At 33.8% G+C, this 23,070-nt stretch overlaps 2 protein-coding genes and 1 pseudogene across 4 annotated transcripts; 1 reads left to right on the top strand and 2 right to left on the bottom strand.

The window, feature by feature from the left end:
• Positions 1 to 1,883: 1,883 nt before the first annotated feature.
• LOC147934095 (protein TIME FOR COFFEE-like) lies at positions 1,884 to 7,805 on the top strand. 2 transcript variants are annotated; one of them, XM_087472774.1, is made up of 12 exons: positions 1,884 to 2,037; positions 2,136 to 2,537; positions 2,667 to 2,833; positions 2,924 to 3,176; positions 3,271 to 3,511; positions 3,605 to 3,650; positions 3,748 to 3,837; positions 3,984 to 4,161; positions 4,251 to 4,317; positions 4,428 to 4,500; positions 4,582 to 4,908; positions 5,010 to 7,805. In XM_087472774.1, exons 1-12 carry the CDS (start codon positions 1,896 to 1,898, stop codon positions 7,257 to 7,259), a joined length of 4,236 nt encoding a protein of 1,411 aa, XP_087328900.1. In that variant the 5' UTR covers positions 1,884 to 1,895; the 3' UTR covers positions 7,260 to 7,805. The 2 variants fall into 2 exon arrangements, with proteins under 2 accessions (XP_087328900.1, XP_087328901.1); XM_087472775.1 differs by lacking the exon at positions 1,884 to 2,037 and having other exon boundaries at positions 2,408 to 2,547.
• Positions 7,806 to 10,300: 2,495 nt separating this feature from the next.
• Positions 10,301 to 13,197, bottom strand: LOC104723679 (vacuole membrane protein KMS1). The gene is made up of 8 exons (XM_010442068.3): positions 12,756 to 13,197; positions 12,191 to 12,402; positions 12,027 to 12,105; positions 11,640 to 11,939; positions 11,395 to 11,552; positions 11,141 to 11,257; positions 10,874 to 11,053; positions 10,301 to 10,765 (listed from the first exon to the last, which is right to left on the bottom strand). The coding sequence occupies exons 1-8, from the start codon at positions 12,808 to 12,810 to the stop codon at positions 10,610 to 10,612; spliced, it is 1,257 nt and encodes a 418-aa protein (XP_010440370.2). The 5' UTR covers positions 12,811 to 13,197; the 3' UTR covers positions 10,301 to 10,609.
• A 6,851-nt stretch (positions 13,198 to 20,048) lies between these two features.
• Positions 20,049 to 22,551, bottom strand: LOC104723680 (primary amine oxidase 1-like; annotated as a pseudogene). The gene is made up of 4 exons (XR_015571242.1): positions 21,333 to 22,551; positions 21,146 to 21,259; positions 20,423 to 20,973; positions 20,049 to 20,300 (listed from the first exon to the last, which is right to left on the bottom strand). The product of XR_015571242.1 is annotated as a primary amine oxidase 1-like (transcript).
• Positions 22,552 to 23,070: the final 519 nt, after the last annotated feature.

The following is a 23,070-nucleotide window of genomic DNA, read 5'->3' as shown; positions in this document are numbered from 1 at the left end:
ATTAAACGTTACGATTTACTATTCAAAATAAAGAGAATAAAAACAAAGAAGAAATCTATGACAAGGCGTTCGATATCTCTTATGTAAAAGCAATATTATACACATACATTGTACCTTTTTCTCATATCGATTTGAGTAAAAACTATTTCAATTCACATTTTCTTCGTGTGTTTTCGTTCAATTTTGTTTTTTTTTTCACATAAAATATTACAATAATACAAAATATGATAAATAATTTTTATATTGCTATTCTAAATGGCACATACATTAAAAAAACAAATCAATAATCAGCTGTTTTTAATTAAATTTCTACAATAAATACTTTTACATTTTGGCAGACCTTTTAAAATTTATGGCATTTCCTATTACTTTTTATAAAAAAACTGATACCACAAGGATTCTAAGAGGGTGTTATTGGATTCTAATTTAAAAAAAAATTTGAAGACTTCAACAAAAACATCAAAAATGAATAAGTGAAAGATTTTTAAGGATTGCTAAATAGTGTTATATAGTTTTGTTGTTTAGTATTCTAAAATCTTGTAAAGCTAGTGTTCCAAACAATCTATGTATTTTGTGATACTTTAGGTGACTTTATTTTGTGAAGAAAATGTATAAAATCATGAACTAGTAATATAATAATTGAATTCATTAACAAACCTAGATTCTTTTATTTTTATTGAATAACACAAAACTTTTATTGATTTTATAAAAAGTCTGAATCCAAGAACTCAAATTTATTAAAATTTTAAATGATTTTTAATAAATCACAAACTAATAACAATAAACTTTAACAAATTTTAACAAAATATTGATTCAATAACAACATATTTTACATAACATTTAAAGTCTTTAAAACTCTATTTAAATCCTGAACCAATAACCCTCCTAAGTATTTCTTTATCTATACTAGTTAACCAAAAGATAATTAATGCTTTTACATCAAATTTGAAGTTTGATTTCCATAGATTGCGGTTTATTGCAAATGCATAAAGCAAACCTATCAAATAATTCTAGTGTGATACAAGTAACATCGTTCTTTGTGGTCTTGTTGTCAAAGAGTGGAGACTCTGGAGATGTCCATCTTGAATATAGTGAAGGGAGAGTCATACATTAACGTAGATTTTTGTAATGCAAATAGAACTGTCAATTGCAGAGCCACTCGATAAAAAAGGAAAAAAACTTCATAAATAAGTTGATAGGTGTAAAGATTGATCATTTGTAATAAAAGAAAAGTAAATCAAATGATAATGTACAAGATAGCGCAAATTATTTTTTGTTAGTTGTATGTAATTTAGAGAATTATTAAATACAATTTTAATAGTAAAATTACATAAAACTAGAAAATTGATTAAAAGGAATACTATGTTATCATTGGAGAGACTCCTTTTATTAAAGATAAAAGACCTATGGGTTTAAAAAAAAAAGGTTAAATGTGAAAATTTGTTTAAAAGTGAAGAGACAAACTCATTTAGGTTATTGTTTAAAAGTGTGTGTTGCTTACTAACTCATTTTATTTTCTTTTGAATACACTATATAGTTTTTGTCTGCCTTATTGTGAATAGATTAATGTGAGACATATCAATTAAAATATAGAAAAATTTTCTATTAAAGAAATATATCAGTGGTGTCAAATTATATTTTTTTTTAAAAGACAAGAAAGAAATATGGGTTAGTTTTATTTTATACTATGACAAATCTCTTTTGATGAGAACATAATAATTAAATAATTGGAGGGACTTGATTTCGCCACGCTGGAACTCTCTCTAATAAAGTCCGTTGGATCTTTCATACCAACGGTGTGGATTACTACAATGTTTTAATGTTCTGATATGAGCCGTTGATTTGTTTTGGTTATACTGCCTTTTTATACAACCCAAAATATATATTGGAAGATAATGGGTAGCAAGCAAGTCTCGAAAGATAGAGAGAGAGAGATGGAGAGAAATAGAGAAGCTCGAAGAGTGCCCATGGCGGCCGCCGGTAATGGCTTCTCTACTCGACGGAGACATAGAGCCGGAAGTTTCAGAGACTCTCCAGGTATCTTTTTTTAATTCTCTCCTCTTCTCGATTCCTTCAGATCTGAGGAGAGATTATTATTGATCTCTGATTTGGTGTTTTTGTCATTTTTATCACAGAGGTGGATATTCCGGTGGAGTATACGGAGACAACGAGGTTAAGAGATCGTGGAACGAGTTCTAAGAAGGATCGAGATCGAGAAAGGGAGAAGGGGAGAGATCGGTTAAACAGCCGGAGTAAAAGGAGAAGACGAGAACGAGGTAATAATATAGACGACGGCGGCGGAGAAGACGACGACGATACCTCCGAGGAGAGTGTTAACGATGATGAAGAATACGACGACGGCGGTGAAGCGATGAAGATGCTTCCACCGGCTATGACGAATCATCAGAGGAAGAGTTTTCCTCAGAGTAAAGCTTTCAGATCGTCTCCTTCTCCGACGCCGTCGTCTCCTATTGTATCTTCATGGAAAGCCGCCGACGAAATGATCGGTGTGTCGATTCCTAGAAAAGCCCGGTCAGGTAGAGAGAGGTGGAAAAATTGCATTATCCACTTAAGTGTTTTTTTTTTCTTTTTTTTTGGTTTGCTCTGATTTTATCTGTTTGTTTGAAGCTCTCTTCTAATTCTGTTTGTTTGTTTTACGGTTACAGCATGTACTAAGAGACCGCATGAGTCTTGGACTAGCGGCGGTGGAGTTTTCAGTTCCGGCGAGAAAATTCACCGGCAAATCTCAAGTCCGGCTTCTATGTTAGCTTCTCCATCACCACCAGCTCCTCTGTCACCATCTTCCTCCAACGTTTTAGTCAGGAAGAAGATGGTTAGTCTCTCTCATATCTCTTCACTCTCTTCTTCATCTTCATCTTTGGCTTATTTTGTCTAATTAAATTTTTTTTTTTTTTTTTTGAAGACTCCTGGACCAAAACCGAAGCCGCTTCCGCCAAAATCTCCGGTGGCGGTACAAGACGAAATCGAGATCGAGATCGCGGAGGTTTTATACGGAATGATGAGACAACCTCAAGGACCAGCTAAACAAGACGCCGCCGGTAATGATTCCGGTGAGATGAGTAAACCAACGGTAGAAGAGAAGTCGAGGTTATCTCCGCCGGTGTTCAACTCGCAGATTGCTACTCCATCAGCAGCAAATGCAAATTCGGCGATCGGTTAGTCATCTCGAGTTCTCTCCGATTCACAACGATCTCTTATTAGGTCTTGTGATCTTTTTGCTCAATTTTTTTTTTTATATTATAAATGCAGCTCCTAAGAGGAAGAGGCCGCGAGTAGTGAAATACGAAGACGATGCAGTTGTTTCCACAACCGCAAAGGCCGCGGAAGACGAAGTCTCTTTAAGATTTGCCGGAGAGAACCACTCCTCAACGAATCTACAACCGTCGAACGAATCCGCGGCGGAGAAGAAAGAAAATGGTATCTCCAAAGAGGGAAAAGTATCACCGGAAATGGAATCTTCGTCTCGGAGAAGATCTGATGTGACTAAAGCGTAAGATTCTTCCCCCCCCCCCTTTGTCTCTGTAATTATCTCTTAAACCTAATTCTGATTTTTTTATTTTATTTTATTTTATTATTATCTTAGGAGTTTGCCTACACCGGAAATGGAGAAGATTGAGATAAATCTGATGGTGCATGTCTAATTCTTTTTCTTGAAATATAATTTTTTTCAATATTATTATTTTTTTAATTTTTTTTTTTTAATTATAATTTGGTCACCTGTACCAGACGCCATCGGAAAAGAGATCGTCACCGGCGAGAGATGGTGATATTGAATGTGTGGTGGTGACAGAACCTAAAGTCACGATTGTAGAATCGGTTAGTGGTCCCTGTTTTCTTTCTTTTTATAATTTTGGTAATGCGACAATGGAAGATATATCCATTCATGATTGACCTTTTTCTTCCCTTTTTTAATATTCCATATGTTTTGATATTATATATATATTGTTATTATATATATGCAGGAAACAAAGCCTCTCTTAGAAGATGTGAGCAAAGATCTGAGTTTGAAGTCTGAAGAAGGTAGAAATCAAAGATCTGAAGCAGAAGATGAACTTCAAAAATCAGAGAGAAACTGTCAACTTAAACTCGATCTTGAGAAACCTGACCCAGATAACAAGCAATCTGGTTCTGATAGACCAGGTAAACTCTTTTTTTCTTTTTTCTTTCCAGAGTTGTTACTGTGCTACTTTCTGCAATTTTTGTTGATTTGAAATATTTTCTTTCTACAGCTGAAGCTATTAATTTGTCTCTGCATATGTCAATACCAAGCTGGTCTGGAGGGATTCCTACAATGGGGTATGCTTGGCTAATTTTAGCAATAAATTTAGTAATCCTTTTCTTTTTGCCACTTTTTTTTATTGTTCGTTTGAGTTAATGAGATGTTTGTATTTTGTTATTATGATCAGATACCTGGGGGGACCTACACATGGTATTATGCCGACTGATACCAACTCTTTATTACCATCCACAACCATGCAGGTGGGTATAATTTCTTTCATTGCTATGTTCACTTGAATTTTTTTAACCTTTGTTCTGTTTCTGACTCTATTTTTTGTGTAGCCTCCGCATTTGTTATTTAACCAACCAAGGCCAAAGAGATGTGCAACTCACTGTTATATCGCCAGGAATATCCATTATCACCAGCAATTCACGAAGATTAATCCCTTCTGGCCTGCAACAGCAGGATCACTACCGTTGTACGGGTCAAATGCCTGCAATCTTAGTCTTATGCCTTCTGCAGAGCTACAAGGGAGCGTTCTGAGCAGAAATCCAAACACTGTACCCGAGAAGAGCTCTCTTTCTGCATCTAACAGCTCAGATACAGCTCAACGGAAGCAAATATTACTCCAGCAAGCTCTGCCTGCAGGAGCCAGTAACAACATCATGGTAAGTTTATTGTATTTTCTTCTAGCGTTAAATTTTTCATATCTTTCTGTTGGAGTTCTGGGATTTGACTGGTCTTCTCTTTGGTTTTGTTTCATTTACAGCATGGCCCGGCATTTATTTTCCCATTGGGCCAACAGCCTCATGCAGCCGCTGCGATAGCTGCCGCTTCTGTCAGGCCTCCTAACACCAGCAACGCAGTTGTTTCATCTGGTGCAATGGCTGCTTCAGCATCCGTGAATGGTCCTCCGTTAGGAGCACCAGCAGCTGCTACAGCAATGAGCTTCAGCTACCCAAATATGCCCACCAATGAAACTCAGTACGTGGCTATCTTGCAGAATAATGGGTATCCATTTCCAGTCCCGACACATGTTGGCCCACCACCTGCTTATAGAGGAGTTACTGGGCAGCCTATGCCATTCTTTAATGGTTCATTCTATCCTTCTCAAGTTGTCCACAGTCCACATCTTCCGCCACAACAGCAACCTGGTCAAGGGCAACAGACCCATGCTCCCAGCAACCAGAACACAAATGCTTCCACTGGTTCCTCGGCTGCACAAAAGCTTCTCCAGAACCAACAACGAAGGCCACCAGTAAATTCACAAGGATTTCCTTCTCAGAAAGTTCAGCACAGGCAGCATCCCAGAGAAAACGCAACTCAACATAGTGAAACTGCAAGAGAAGCCAGCCCATCCACTACTGACAGCCGAGCCTCTCGTTCCAATGTTTCATATGGCCAAAAGTTTGCTTCGCCAATGCAGCCAACTAAAATGGGTTTGATGGGTTCTGCAGCCTCAGGTGGTGGAGTGCTTGGTTCCTCTAACAATCATAGTGAAAGGAAACCAGAACAGCAGGGATCAAAGGTGGGTGCGGAATCTATTCAATCGCAGCCTTACGCAATGACCTTTGTGGCGTTCAACGGAGGTCTGAACATGCCATCTACGGCTCAAAATCATGCTATACTCCATGGCGTTCCAGAAGCAGCAAGGCAAGAGTATCATCAGATGATGGCAGCTGCTGCGGCTTCTCAATCAGCTAACCATAAAATGAATTGTGGTCCGGAAGATGGAAAATCAGGGTCTAATGCTTCTGCTAATGCCACAGAAGTACGGAAGACAACAGGGTCAAATGGGAAAACAGCAACTACAGGTGTTGAGCAGTCTATTGCTTTCTCTGGCAAACAAGATTCAGCTGATGCATCTGCTTATGCGGTAACAGGTGGGGCTATCATTGATAGCTCAGCTCGGGTGCTCAACCTTGGCTCTGCTCAGCCCTGGAGTTCCAGTTCTGCACCGACTTCTCACCAGCAGCAACATATGCAGCGGAATCAACCTCAGCAGCAGCAGTATAGCAATTATCTCCAGATGCAACAACAGTATGCAGTTGCTGCTGCTAGAGGCAAAGGGCCAGTGATGAGTAACGGGAGTGGTTTCGTGGATCATAATATTGCCACCACGCCTTCAGTGGTGTCCAATAACCCTATTGCTACTTCAGGATTTCCTCAGAATCTTGTCCAGTCCGGCAGTGGCAGTCCGGCCCAGTCTCCTCAGTGGAAGAACAATTCACCCAGAGCTCAGTCTCCTTCCATATTGTCACCATCTGTGTCATCGTCACTTAAAAACGTACAGCAGAAACAGCAAGGTCGACCCCACCAGTCACATATATCTTTTGCAGCAAACTCTAAAACTCTGCCTTCTAATTCTCCGATGCAGCAAGGAGCGGGTAGTAACCGGGCTTCATCACCCACTGCGTCTTCTGTCTCCAAAAATGCCGGAGCAGTCCCAACCTCAATCGCAAACAGAGCTGGACATGGTCAAGCTTCCTCCTCTTCTCTGCCTTCATCTCAACCATCCAAGAACTCACAGTCGGCATCATTTACAGGTGGAAGGAACAATGGGCCGTCTATTCTCGGAAATCCTCACGTTACTACCACCACCTCAAATCCTACTTATAAGTCTCAACAACAACAACAACAACAACAACACTTGCAACAAGCTCAGCTTTACTTCTCAAGCCCATATATGCAAGCTCAACATCATCAGCAGCAGCAACAACAGATGAATATGTCTTCTCTTAGTGGCTATTACATCCAAAGACAGCAACAACAACAACAACAAGCAGGATCATCAGCTGCTGCCCCATCTGTTACCCTATCTAGCTGCACCACTGTCACTTCAGATCCGGCAAAAGCTATTAATATGAAAGGTGGAGGGAGCAACAACATCAACTTGCAGCATACACAGACGGCAGAGAAGACGCATCATCATCATCCGCAGCAAGTCCCTCCAGGATTTCCATACGCCCACGCGGGTCAAGTGAAACCTGGAGATCAGAAGCAACAAGCGGGTGAGTGAAACTTAAAACCCATTCGATGCTGATTTGGGAGTTTTCCTCACGCTTGTTGATTCCTCTAAATCCCGTGGCGCTGAGGAACGGTAGACTTTGGACAGTGTGAGGTCCTAAGAAACTAGTTAAGTGTTAATGACGGATCAGAAGAGAAAACACTCCCAAACTCACTAACCAGTGAGAGAGGAGAGAGACCTTTACAGGGATGGTCTTGGTGTTTTAAGAACTGTATTCCAACTAAGCTGGTGTTATTTTCTGACAACAATCCTCGAGCAAGTAGAGAGAATAGATCATTCAAGGTTAGCTTTAAGAATTTTATTCATTTCTTATTGGGAGTAGGGTTGTTTTTGATTGAATTAAAAGAAAGGGTAGCCCAAAGGAAAAAGGCAGAACTGTTGCTGTTTGGTAATGGTAGCTTAGACTTTTTTTCTATTGAGTAGAAAAGGAAAGGAACCATTTTTGTGTCAAGATGATGGAGAAGTAAATGCATGTGTAATCTGTATGTACATGTGGTTTGGCTAAAAGTAAATATATAGAATGTGTTTAGTTTATTATTGGCTAGTTTTGTTTTGTGCTTTTGTGAATGTGAATGTGATTTTTTAACCTTCACGTGTGGTTTGTTGTGCAGTACGTACGACTGTACACAAAATTAATATTCTCATAGAAGAAACAGAGAAAGGGATCTTTGTTACTCTTTTTTTTTTTTTTGGTCAGTTAGAGACTAAAAAATATAGTAGTATAGTTAGTAACCAAGAAAAAGATTACTTATTTAGTAAATACAGATTTTCCTCGGAAGGTCAAGACATCATTGGGTCCTGACCAGACGAAGAAAAAGGCAGATAAGTACACACAGACGGATGGATCGTAAGTGGTTTGATTGGTGATGAGAAAGTAAATATATAGGATGTGTTTAGTTATATTTCTAGTCGTGAAACTGAAAAAATGCTTGTTTTGTGCTTTTGTCAATGACAAGTCGTGTGATTCTTTTATCCTCACGTGTGGTTTACTATGCAGTACGTACGAGTGACTGTACACAAAATTAAGATTCGCTTAAGAGGGTCTCTGTTCCTCTTTATCTATTTAGAGAATAATAAAAAATTGAGTTAGTAGTAGTAACCAAGAAAAGATTACTTAACATATAGATTTGGTCAAGACATCTTTCAGAGTTGGAAGCCTCAACAACAAATAGATGAACTTCTCTCATTGTGTTGTGCATTTACTGACTTTGGATCACATGTTTAATTTATATGTAGCTTGGAGATATTTCTCTTGGCTTCATGGTGTTTTTAGCAATGAGAAAGTCTCTTCTTAACTGAAATTAAGGTTGTTCTTGTTGGTTTGTTGTCCTCATATTTTACTAAATATTTTAGTAGGTTAGTATTTGTTAATCTGATTCCTAATATTGATCATCTTGGCTCAAGCAAGCTTGAATTGTAATGAATTTTTAACATCTAATATAGTAATATATCATATGACCAGACGGAGAAAAAAAAAACAAATTGGTGTACACATACAGACAGATCGTAAAGTGGTTAATTGGGTGATGCCGAAGTCTCCAACGCGCGCAAACTTGTCAAATTTACCAACAAGCTTTGTTTTGTTTTAATTGATGGCACATGCAAAATTGTCATCTTCTCTTCTTCCTTTTCATAATATATCTAAATAGAAGACGTCATCAATATACATTTGTCAACTTTCACAAGATTTCAATCCTTTGAACTTTATAAGGATTGTATTCAATGTACGGAAGCTTATGTCATTGTAACATTTATTTAACCTTTTCGTAAAAGAGAAATGTAGGGTAAGAATGGGATACTTAACGACTACATTAATACATAGTTTTTTCCATCAAATTTTTTATTTAAGTTTTTGTAGTGAATTCTTTTATTTGGGACACTACAAATATTCACAAAATTGGTATTATGTTTTTAGGAAGACTTTATCAATCATTTGATCAAATATTTCTTAAGAGTTTATGATTTTTTCATAAAAGATCATAAATGCTTTCCGGTAATCTTTTTCTATAAGGTTATATTTGGGGGTATTTCAACTATTTCCGATTTAAAGAATTTGGTTTCTGAATAACACAAAAGCTTTATTGTATCAACCAAAATGTTCGGAGTAGAGAGTGTAATGTAGTAATAGACGACTAGTAGTAGTTGTAGGAGGGTCCAATCTTTTCGATAGAGTGACACCTTCACATCGCAATTAACATTTTGGGACATTATTGTGCCGACACGTTTAACGTCCAAACTAAATGTAGAGCTCACTGCACACTTCAGTTGAATCAAATTTAATTTGCATCCAATAAAAACTGATTTGTTGTTTTACACTAACGCCTTGGATTAATAATTATTATTCTCCATTAGGTTTTTGTCTCTTTTGAAGAGGCTAAGCCTTAAAATCACACCATCCCGACATACTACACATTAGAGGCGGGCAATATTCGCTATCGCAACGCAAGATAAGAGTCACAAAAATTTAAAAAGTTGGAGGTCCCAAATGTATACAACCATAAACTATATAAGGGTCCACTTGATAATGCATAAAGAAGCCGCCGGTCTACTTTGAAGCTCTATGGACCCAAACTTATGAAATCTTACCCACTAAAATTATTCTACAAAATAATGAGCTAAATCTATTTGCCCCGACAACATATAATGTCAATGGCAAAGTCTACGATACTAACGATAAGATTTGGTTTTTTTCTATACATGCCACTTCAAAATAAATAAAGTATTTTAAAAACATGGCAACGCTTATTTGTCTTGATACAAATGAATAATTTGGAAAATGAATAATTTGGAAACTGAATAAAAACATAGTGCCATAGACCAAGCAAACGGATATCCTTAGAAGCTAGCTATGATCTAAATTATAATTCCAATCAGTCACAAATCTATTCTTTCATGTTCTTGTGAAAGTACCATGCATCAGTGATGGTAAAAATTGACTGTGAAAGTAAAAAGATAAATAGTAAAACAATGGAAGTTGTCATAGGCCTTAAAAGCTTACACTAGGTTTCAATCTAACAATAAACGGAAGTAAATTAGCAATTAATGCTTCTTTTTTATAAAAAAAAAAATCTTCCCACATAACCTTAAACTATGGAATCACAGGATCAAAATAAACCTCCTGCAATCTCATAATCTCAATTCCTCCTAACTTTATCCTTTTTTTTTTTGTTCTTTCTATACAGTGCACTAGAACAGTACCACCAGAAACAATGTGTCAAAGATGAGAAGAGAAAAGCTGCCAATTTTTGTTGTTGTTGTTCATTCTTCGTCTCAAAACCTGGATAGTGTCTGTTTTGATGTTGGAGCAAAAGGAAGAAAGATTTGTGGGGTTGCTATTTTTATCAATCTGAATGAGTCAAAACAACCATTTCTTTCTCTTGCTTTTTCTTCAAGTGTCTTTGTGCAGTTGCTGTCACAATCTTGACGAAGAAGTTGAGGAGCATGAGCCACACTATCCCATTCCAGATCGATGCAAACGAAAAATCCCATTTTTTCACCTAACCCAATACAAAACAAAGAACTCAAACTCAACTCAAGTTTTGTGAAAGATGCAACTAATGAAAAAAATGAGTTTTAGTTTATAAAGAATGAAAAGATTTGTTTACCTTGATGTGAGATGGAACAGGAGATGGTGCATCAATATACTTTTCTTTCATGGCGTGGAGTTTGGCTGTGAGTCCAGGCAACATAGAAGCCAAACCCGGGACATGGCTTAGTATCCAGATCAGCTCATTCTCCATCCAGTCGAGCAGTTGGTTATTACAAACGCAGATGATAAATATCGTCTTCATCAAGAAAGAAAGAAACAAAGTTAAAATTTAAAAACCATTTGGGTGTTAAATATTGAATCTATGAGACAAGAGATTCCGCACCTGTATGTGAGTTTTGATGATCGCCTTCCCGATTAAAGTCGCCAGAAAGAACTCCCAAAATGGAATTCCAAATTGTCCACACATTATTCCAGCAAGGTCAAACAAAGGATTTGGAACCTGCACTCAAATCAAAGCAGTGTAAGGTCCTGATCATTGACTACTAGAAAGCAAAAGATGTTACATGACACGGTAAATACAGTCATAATCAATTGCTACTACAGGAGGTAAAAGTAAGTTGGAGAATGTATACTAACCGAAGCAAGAACCAAGACAGTAAAGAAATTCAAGTGCTGTGAATGGGTTAATAACCAACGCTTAACCCGGTTCAGGTGAGTCGCCATAAATCCACTATCCTCAGATGAAGAACCATCTAACTCTTCCATTCCATCCACTGTGCTCCCAGAAATACTAGCTGAAAAAAAAATTTAAAGCCAAAACACAATAAACAACCAAAACCACAATCAAGAAAGAAATATAAAGAGAGAAGCAATCTACGAACCTGCCCTTGAGATGAAATATGGAGGAAGCTCACCAAGAGCTGTCCCAATACCCCATAAAATCGCCTCCAACTGGACTTGTGGCAATATGCTGGTAAGGGGCACACGCGATCCAGCAGCTGATATCATCAAAGGGGGACCGAATTCTGAACAAGATTTATCAAGCCAGGATGGAACCCTTTTCAACTGAATTGTATCATATGGTGCAGATTTCAGATCAACTCGCCCACAAAGTGTGGCTTTTAGAGTGAATAATGCAATGTGTGGACCCAAATATAGAACAAACGTGTGAAGACCCGATCCTATAGAAGGAAACGAACAAAATAAGAACAATATAAGTTGCTTCTAAACGAGGAAACAACAAAATTAGGGTTTATCGTGTGACTAACCAAGACCAATAGAAGATGCAACACCAAGTGCTATCCACCATAAGCCATATCGGACATACTCTAATACTTCTTCAACATGCTGTAACCAAAAACAAACACACAAATGTTGGATGACAAATTACAACTAGATTGAACAAAGAAGAAGTCTAAAACGAGTATTTTACCTTTCCATGAGGTCCATCAACAGTGACAAGCAAACCACCAGATGCCACTAACAAAGTGGTAATAAGTATGAACCAACCTCCATGAGCCAATAGATACGATACCGATCGCTTGATGTACTGAATAGTCGCCTCAACAAACAACTTCAATGTATTCAAAGGTTGTGTCGTCAGTGTTAGATTCTCTACTTCCTTCTCATGCTTCTCACGCAGAGCTACAAGTTCAACACAAATGTGACTGTGAGTCTCCTATATCATCTAATAGATTATCTGAAATATACAATTCAGAGCAAAGGCTAAGCCTTTCTCGTCCATCACCTTCATACAAACCTGAGCTAAAAAGGATTGATGACTAATCCAATATAACTAATCTAGAAAAGGCTTAATCTAATCGATTCACATCATCAATACTCAAAATCCTTAATGATTCTACACCAAACAAATCAAAGAGCTATGATTCAGATCTCGAAACTATAACCAAGTTCCTAAATTTCTTCCCTGATCCGAACAAATTGGGGTAAAATTCTAATTGATCAAAGGTCAAAAACCTAAAAAGGAAGAAACTTGCCTGAGACAGCAACATCAGAAGAAGAAGAAGAACTCGCAACCGCAGCCGATCCCATGTTCTGTTGTGTTGTGGAAACCTAGTTGCGTCACCAACTACCAAATAACTATATATCTCAAACGGAATAAAAAAGAGATTTTTAACATAGATTCGGATTCCTATGTCTTCAAGGATAATTAGAACATGGGTTCGGTCGAATTCAAGATTTGGGTAATAAAGAGAAGGAAATAGATTGCTTTGGAGGAAAAAAAAAACAATTTTTAAAAGTTTATTTCTTTGTAACGTGACGTGTGGGCTTTGGTTGAGATAAACCAACAGAACACAACAGATGATGGGAGAGAGATCGAGATCTGGTCTTTGTAGTAGACAAAACAAAACTCAGAGAGATATATGGGGGACGGGACGCAAAGGGGAAAGTTAAACTGAGTTTGTAAAACTCTTGTTCGATTTGTTTAAGAGGTTACTGGGCTATTAAAGCCCATATTACAGTCTTTCTATTTTTTGTTTGCATGGTTCCGGTTAGATCGGTTGAACCGGAGATCAGGAATATAACCGAATTTAATAACACAACGAGTCACACCGGGTTCAAATTCAATTAAAATGACTAGAAGACCATGAGTTTGATTGGACATGCTTTTTTAATTTATTTTTTGTTTTTCATTTGAAAATGATAGATTGGTTTCCAAATATGCAAAAGAGTCCTGATAGCCAAAACAAAAAAAAAAGTAACAAAGAAAATAGTCCTGAACAAAATTAAGTGAGTAACCATTAGCTGAAATAAAAAGACAAGAGAGGGGTAAGGTGAGGAACACGTGCAGTCAACAAAGAGTGTTGGTGTAGAAGATTTTTCTTTTATTTATTTATTTATTTGGATAAATAGATTATACTCTTTTACATTTGATTTTAATATATCTTTTCAACAAAATTAATTAAAATTTTGAAATTTATCATAAAAGATTATATATATATATATTTTGCATTCTACATAACTTGAATTTTAAAATCGGATGTTGAAAATTTTACACGATGAATAGTGTTTATAATAAGAACATGTTATACCAGGACTATACATATATCAGATCTATAAGATTTAAACTGAAAGTCGTATAAATAAAATTTGAATGTAAAAATATAACTTAAATCAAATTAAACTTATAATAAAGAAAAAATGTTATATCCTAAAGGTGACAACATAGGCTATACAAACAACTGTGTTAAACGCTAACCATAAGGAAATAAAACATAGATAACTCAAACGATCATATATGAAACGCACAAAAAAAAATGTTATACCCTAAGGAATACAACATAGATAACCCAAACAAAATTGTTTATGTATTTTAAAGTATAATTGATCTATGTAAGTATGCAATGTTAATAATTAGAATTTGAATAATTATATATTTTTAAATGGAATAGAGTGTTGTTGTGTTCTATATATGTTAAAGTGGTATAAATAAATTTTGAATGTGAAAATAATGTATATTTTAAATGAAATGTTAAAGAAAAAATATATAATAAATGAAATTTTGAAATAGTATAGAAAAAAAATTAAATGGTATAGAACATAGATACAACTCAAATCGCGAAATAAACTCACAACAAAGAAAAATACTATACCCTAAGGGATAAAACATAAGCAACCCAATCAACCGTAAAAGATAAAAGATAGACAACTCAAACGACCAAATTAAACGCATAAAAAAAAACGTTATACTCTAAGAGATACAACATATGCAACCCACATAGATAGCTCAAACCGAATTAAACGCACAACAACAAAAAAACACTATAACCTAAAGGACACAAAATAGGCAACCCATACAACTATGTTAAACACTAACCGTATATGCCTACATATTAACCGAGTTAAATGCTGACAGTCAAACAATACAATATATAAATTGTTTATGTATTTCTAATTATAATTTGAATTAATGTATGTATGCAATGTAAATAATTTGAAACTTGAAAAATATACTTTTAAAAATAGAATAGAGTGTTGTTGTGTTCTATATATTACAAATATTTTAGTTATTTTAGTTAGTATATAAATTATATTTTCTCGTCTTAATATCTTTAAACCATAGTAAACATAAAAAAAAAAAAAAATCTATAGTTTTAAATGAGTTTATGAAATTAAAAATAATTTGTTTAAAGAAAATTTACTGCAAAATATGAAAAAGTAAAAAAAAAGGAAAAAAAATAAGAGCAAATGAGAGATGGCAGAAATCTGTAAAGCATATCGAAAGAAGAATACATACGCAGACAAAAGAGTAGAGACGAGTGGCAACTGTTAATCATGTAGTGGGATAGAATTGTCATTAATATATATTATATAGAGTATATGATCTTTTCATAGTTAGAGTGGCTAGACAGTGAATTATAATTTTTTTGTTGGTCATTCAGGTAAGTCGAAAGTAATAATTAAACTATAGGTGGACTATACAAAAAAAAATTATTTTTATTTTTTATTTTTAATACAAAAACAATGTCATGTCTTATTTAGTCCATTTACATGAAATTCCATACATACATAAAATTGAAACTATAAATTTCCTCTCACTATAACTTTGAGTTTACAAAATGTAGCTTCATAGTACTAACTCTCAAATAACATTCGGAAAAAAAAATCTTCAACATGGTTAAATAACCTAAACACTCCTGTTGTGGCAGCAGCGAAATCGCCGGTGACACGTCTCCAAGGAATCTACCGGTAAGACGTTCATCTTCTATATTCTACCTTTATCTTTGGCAACAAATTAGAAATCTTAGTCTCTAATAACGTTTTTGTGTACACTATATTATAAAGATACAAATGGTTTGAAAATATATCTTTTCCGATCTTTTCGTTCTACTATAGTAATAACAAATCTTTGACGTGCTATTATAGTAACTATCCCAATAATATTACAGTAACTCTCCCAATAAACTAAAAATATAAAATTTATTGTACATATATTGAACATCGGGAACATCATCCAATTAACTAACATGTATTAAAAAAATTAAAGCTTATTCAGAATTTAGTGTCGAATTTTAGTATTTTTGGAAATCTCTCACATATAAAATCCATTTTAATTTTTCCAATCGAATTCATATCAAATCTAAAATTGTTTATTTCAAATAAATGATCATGTAAAATATAGAGAAAAATTGAAGTATTTCAAATTATTATCAAAAAATATATCTATCTTAACATTTTTAGAGTACATTTTTGTGCCGTATTTTTATAATTTTGTACCCAAATAAGTCTCAACTAAATTATCTACAATCCTTACAACCAAACACAATCAAAATACTATTAATTTCAAATTTCCTAAAATCTATCTACCTAATTTAAGGCAATATATGTTAGATTAAAATATAATTCTCCTTTCACTTTTATTTAATCTTATCTCTATTATATTATTTAAGCAACCCTTTAAATAAATAACCCTACTCCATGTAGTATATTACACAAAATGCCACTGTATTTTAATACAAAATATAATAACATAATCTTAATATTAATTTGTTGTAACCAGAAAATGTTTATCCACAAAAGTAGCAAATAAAACATAACCTATTATGAAGTGTTTCACAAAAAAAAACCTAGAGATAAGTTATTGATGAGAGAATTTGGGGAATTTTATTTTTCCAACCAAATATTAATTAAAAGATAATTTGGGGAATTTTACCTGATCAATATATATAATTATATATGTAGTAAACGTAATGGGTGTTTGGGGATTGATTGCGGTCATTCATATTAAGATTCTGACATTTTACTATTATTATACCCGCTGCCGATATACATAGTCCATAATATGTATTTATTTTATATTATACACAAAAATAATTAGATCATTCATATGTAGATAAAATGTACAAATAACAATTATTTTCCATTAAAAATAAATTTAAGTTGAACTTAGACTTTAACTTTTATTCTAGGAATATATATATATATATATATATATATATATATATATTATTAATAAATGATAATACTACAAAATATTAACGGGTATTTACGGGTCGGATAACAACATGGGTAACGAGATGGGTAACGGTACGGATATCAAAAATTAAATTAATATCTGATACTCGATCCTTACTCACAAATAATATAATTATAATACATTTCACTCGACCCTAAAACTGCGGGTATCCTTTTTCGGGACAGAAACAAGCCAAGTAACGGGTCAAATACGGGTAACAGTATTAGTTTCTATACCTACCTATTAGTAGTTTAATATGACTCAAAACTCACCATATTGTACTATATTATATAACATGTAAATTAATGATACAACATAATCATAATCTTAACAAATAACAAAATAAAAAATTCTCCGTGCTACCAGCGCGATTATCTAGTATTTAATTATTTGAATTACTATTTAATACATAAAGTTAATAAAATTTTAGATTTTTTTCATCATATGATGTGATTTGAATTTTTATAAACGAATATATATTTTAAAAATTATTTTAAGATTTTCGTAACCAAACAAATATATTTGATATAGATTATTTTACATTTGAGTTATTTTAATATATAATGACTATTTACACTTAAAAGTTAAAATATCAGGCGATGGAGTTATATTGGGCGAAGAATATGGATTAATACGCATATAAATTTCATTATCATTAATTTGGTGTTATACGGAAAATTTATCATTTCTATATTTTGCTAACATTATCATATTAGTATATTAGATATATTAAATTGAGTAATTTATGATAATGTTGATAACAAATTACTTTGCGGTAAACTGCGGATTAAATCCTATAATTAACAGTCAAATACAATTATATAATCTTACACTTAACTAAACTAACACATAAATATAACTTAAAATTTGATCTATCTTAACAATTTTGAAAAACAAATTTGTGTCATCCTGTTTTTTCAAAACGGTCGGTTTTAATTCAAACAAATAAACCCGATTGCTCTAATCAGATCGTGCTTTAAATCCTTCGTTAATAACATCCTAAATAATCCTTAATTAATCAGAGTAGCTATTATAGATATATATTTTGAAATAAACGTATACGAAAATATATCTACCGAAAATCAGATATTTAATCAAATGAAATCTTTAATCGGGAATTTTTATCCCTAAATTATCTCTACTTCAATGCTAATTTCCTCAAACAATTAACAGCTTTTAACATTATTCTAAAATGATAAAAACAATAATATTCTTTCCAATCAATTCAACCCAAACAATTATTTGTTTGATTTTGATACTCTTTCACTACCATCGACTTGGTCGGGATTTTTTTTCGATTTCGTTTCTCCCATCGATAAAAACTCTAAATTGAAAACCCCCAAAATCTGTCTTTTAGAACTTTAATCGTGTTGTCGAAAAAAAAAAAACTTAATCGGTGTGATAAGATTTGAGAAGAAGCTCGAGTTGGTTTTTTTTAGAGGGTCTGGTACTCTAATCAGTTTACTTAGAAGATCAAGTTGGTTAGGGTGTGATCGGTTTAATTGTTTTGATTTTTGTTTTGGTTTTGGTTCAATATATTTTAATTTCAATATAAAGGCTCATTATCAAAATCTATTAACAATGGATGAAATGAGGTTTACTACATAATTTTAAAAGTGTATGTCACTGTGCATTATTTTGATAGTTGGTATATGTTCTTTATATAATTAATAGTATTGGTTATGAATAAAAGGAATAAAATCTATTTTAATATTTTTGGAGTATATTTTTGGTATAATCCTAATTGTCAGGTCGGTTTTAATTAAAAAAAAATGATTGCACTAATGGGATCTTCATTCATTATTATCTTAGTCAAAATCGAAAACTTACCTATTATTCGATAACAAGTATTTAGCTTTTAATGAAATCTATTTATTAGTATCAAATACAAATTTTCTGTATTTATTATAGTTAAAACTTAAAAATAGAGGAACTAATTTATTGATTCAAAATTATAATGACGTATTTGAATTTATAATGAAATATTTGAATTAATTAATTTCTTCAGAATTCACGGGGTTATTGATTTATAAAACAAACAAAAAATAAAAGATATTGATATGTGGTGTACCACGAGGTAAATCTCCTATTTAATAAAACGGAAGTACACAACATTGTTTTGTAGACTATATAATTTTAATAAGTTGGTTACAAATAGGTTATAGATTAAGTTTTATATTATTTGTATAGTCTGAATTTATTGTTTCCAAAAATTTTAAAGATAATATTCTAAAGAATCATTTGATATCATCTAACTTACAATATTAATTTCTTTTATTCAATTATTCATCAAATAAAATCCTTTGATATCTAACTTAACATATTAATTTGTTAATTATTATTATACTTCACCTCTCATTTTTATATATGAGTCTATTTTGTGAAACAAATAAATTATTATATTATTTATTATAATTAAAAAATAGTTTTATTTCTGGATATACCATAAGTTGAATTTTTAAAAACAAATATAAATGATTCAATCTATAAAATATTCAATTTTTATTAATATTATTCTTTAAAAATAATATCTATTGAATTAAAAATTTTACTGAGTAACGGGTCAAAATTTGAATATTTAAATTCAATTTCATACTTTTTTGTTGAATTTTATAATTTATATAATATAATAAACTTTAAATAATTTATTTTGAAATATTTTTAAAATATTTTTAAAATATTGAAACTTGATATTAAAGTTAGAAACTCACTCTAAATTGGTTTGTTGTACCAATGTCAATAATATGTCAATATAATATGAAAGAATTTCAAAAAACCAAGTATATTAAAACAAAAAGTATAACAATGTATTAAATTACTCATAATATAATAACTCGCCTTTTAAAAACCAAATTCACAAAATTATGTTGTATAACGACATTCAAGTCACGAGGTAGAATATACATTGTTGAAATAACTTCACGTACATAAACTAATACAACATATTAAATTTTTATTTTAAAATAAAAAATATACAAAATTTTGTATAAAATAAAATTTAACCATTGTTATAGCACGTGTACTTATCTAGAATCATTAACAATATAAAACTTACAAAATAAGTGTCTTTTTCAAGTCATCATATTTAGCATATGATTTTATTGCATAATATTTTATCCAATTTTTTTTAAAAAACAATCACATAAATTATATTTTATAAAAAAATAACAATATATATAAAATGAATTTCAATCCGTGCTCTAGCACGGGTCTTAATCTAGTCTTAGTTTAAAGGAAAAACAGATTAAATAATTGGCACATGAATTAGGTTTAGATAAGTTATTAGTAATGTAGTTAAACCATTCTCACTATATATATCGAATAAAAATCATATTGGAAAACAAATTTATATATGTAACAATATAAGTAAGTACATAAGAACCAATTTTGTGTGATGACTGTACGTATTTATCCGATCAAAGGATCATTATCGAAAAAATTAGAAGGTCGAAGAGTAAATCCACCGTGAAGAGTTGGCATAACCGGAAAATCCTCTTGGTATGGAATGTGATGAAACCCAACGTTGTACCACATCACTAAGTCTTTGTTCTCTATCTCTCTGTTCCTGTTCCCATTAAGACAAAACAAACCATACATTTTTATTCCTTTAAATTGTACAGTACTATCAAATATACTAAATGATTACTTAATTAAAAACTTTAATATTAATATTTACTTAATATTTACCTGCTACTCCATACAGCTAAGCCATCATCTCCACGACTCCTATCGCTGTAAAACCCACCGGCCCATCTTTCTGACCGGTTATAGGCAGTCACCCAAACCGGATACTTCGTATAACCGGCTCTTATCTCCGGGTAATCATCGTCCGTTAAAAGAGAAGTGACTGGTAAATGCTCCGGTATCAGCCGGTAACCAACCATGTTTCCTATTTTTGTCTTCTTATTAGAGTTAACTATCAACACCTCCACCGGCTCTGACCCGAGCTTAACTCTACCTTCAGCTTCCGTTTTCGCAGTCTCTTTCACGACCGTCCAGTAACTCTTCCTCGGAGAAGACGTTTTGTTAACGTCAGTTACTCTTACCGTTTTGAGTTTGGCTTTCACCAAGGAGTTACTGATACCATCAACGTCGAGGTCCAAGTAGTACGTTATGTAATGGTCGTGGTTAACGGCGATGGTGTTCTTGGCCACCAACGACCCGTAGACGCAGTCTGTTATCTGCTCGTTTGAAGTGTGCGACGTTGCTTTCACCTCTAAAACTCCAGTCAAACCCACCTATATATGTATTCAACCAAGAATAGTCAATAACTTATTAGAAAACTCAAATACCATACTAATATATAGATTAAGTACACGTTAGTTGGTATTAGTTGGTTATGAAAACACTTACATGATTACATCAACCCAAAAAGTTGAAATATATAAAAATGAAGTAAACAGTACGTACCCCAACTCTGATGGCTCCATTCTTTTGAAATTCCCAATCCAAGATGTAATCATAGTTTCCAACTGTGGCCACCATTCTAACCACTAAACTAATATCAGCTTCCCCACTAGTTATCTGCAAAACACTTAATCAAATTACTAATCAAGGTTTCTTTAAAAAATATAAAATAAATGCTTTTGAAGTTTACCACTTGTCCTGGAACATTAATCTCGGTGTGTCTAAAAGAAGCACCATAACTGTTTTTCTCGAAGACACACATCACATTGGTCATCCTCTGAGCTGTCCCGTCTGGTCCGGCAACGTGTCCATCTAAAAACGCAGCATTTTGCGGGCAGTCAATGAGTGGCTGCAGATTCACGGCGGATTTCCCAAAACCAAACTCTCCGATGTCCATGAACGTACGGAAGTACCACTCATTGGTTGGATCCATGTAGGGAACAAAAGTCTCTGAGACGTGTCCTCTATACATCACTCGACGAAACCTTTTGGTTCTCGGGTCAAGAACCGAAGCCGTCGATATGGTTACTCCAGCTCTCGCCGAGAATCCGACGTGGAATTTCCAGTTAGCCCACTTGACTCTATTGCCGAGTATCTGGAAGCCAGTGTCGGAGACGTTACAAGAGAACGGGAAAGGTTTTTGTTTTGTTCTAAAGTCGTTACCTTCTTTACCAGGGAGAGGCTTTCGGAATCTGTCGGAGTACTTCACTACCCGCATTGAGTCAACGTCTATAGTTATGGTGATTCCTTCGATGGGTCTTGTGAAGACGTTAACTGATCCATCTCTGTAAAAGCAAGAGGCTTTGACTTCGCGTCTCGTGGTGGTTTCTCCGTACCAGCCAACGGTGAAAGGGAGGCAAGAACCTCGGAGATGTTTAGGTCTCGATCAAGAATCGATTTCTTGAAAGATGGGTAAGTTAGAGGAAGCTTGCTGGCTTTGAAAAGCTCTATAAATGTGAACGGAGGGAAGCCATGTCCTGTGTAGATGCGGGAGGATACGATCTTGCTAGTGGTTAGGTCGACGATGAGCTCGTGGGTTTTACCACCGGCTCGAACCACCACGAGTGATCGACGAAGTGGGGGTGGTGGTTTTTTGAAGGGATTTGGCGATAACCATTGGAGGACGTGCTTCTTGTTTGGTTCATCCAAGTCGAGGTAGTGAAATGTGAGATCTTTGAGATTGCCTAGATGAGATTTCTTGACGATGAAGCTTGTTTTGTTGATTTCTTGAGGAGTTAAGGGATCAAGTGGGTGGAAATGGAGCCCAAGAGTTACAGCACATTGTAGGAGAAACACTAGGGCAAGTATTGGTGTGTTCATTGATGGAAAATTTATGGTCAAACTTTTGATAAGACCATATAAAGAAATTGATGGAGTTGTTATTGAAGAAGACGACAACATTACATTTATATGCATGCACCTATATGTTTTGTAGGTGTGTCGATATGATTAATAAATACATATATAGGAAAAAGTCGTGGAATGAGATGAGAAACGTAAAGATGAAAAATAATGATCACGTGACATATTTTATATACTCTTCCTTCTCTTTCAAGGGAGCTAGCAAACTTATTATTCGAATGGGATGATGTATAAATAATAAATAAGGTCATAACTTGAAGTATAAACCAAGGATTATGCAAGATATATGACTACTAATTAATTTCCCACTTGCATACATGATGATGTTATGGCTATCTCAGGTTCTCCCTGCTGCCAGCGCTAGATTGAACTTTGTTTACGTTAACTAAATTCTAAAACGCACAAATTACAAATTGATTGGATATGAAGAGAGTAGGTTATCAAGTTATGTATATAAGCTACAAGATATAATTTTGAGACATCATTTTGTAAATTACTTTTTGCTTCCTATCCAAGCTCTAGTATATAGAACTAATTAATTGCTTAAATTTGATTGTAGACAAGGC

This window comes from Camelina sativa, chromosome 11 (genome assembly GCF_030686135.1).
Source record: "Camelina sativa cultivar CO46 ecotype springtype chromosome 11, ASM3068613v1".
Lineage (NCBI taxonomy): Eukaryota > Viridiplantae > Streptophyta > Magnoliopsida > Brassicales > Brassicaceae > Camelina > Camelina sativa.
The sequence above is the reverse complement of the archived record's forward strand: the minus strand, read 5'-3'. Positions and strand labels throughout refer to the sequence as shown.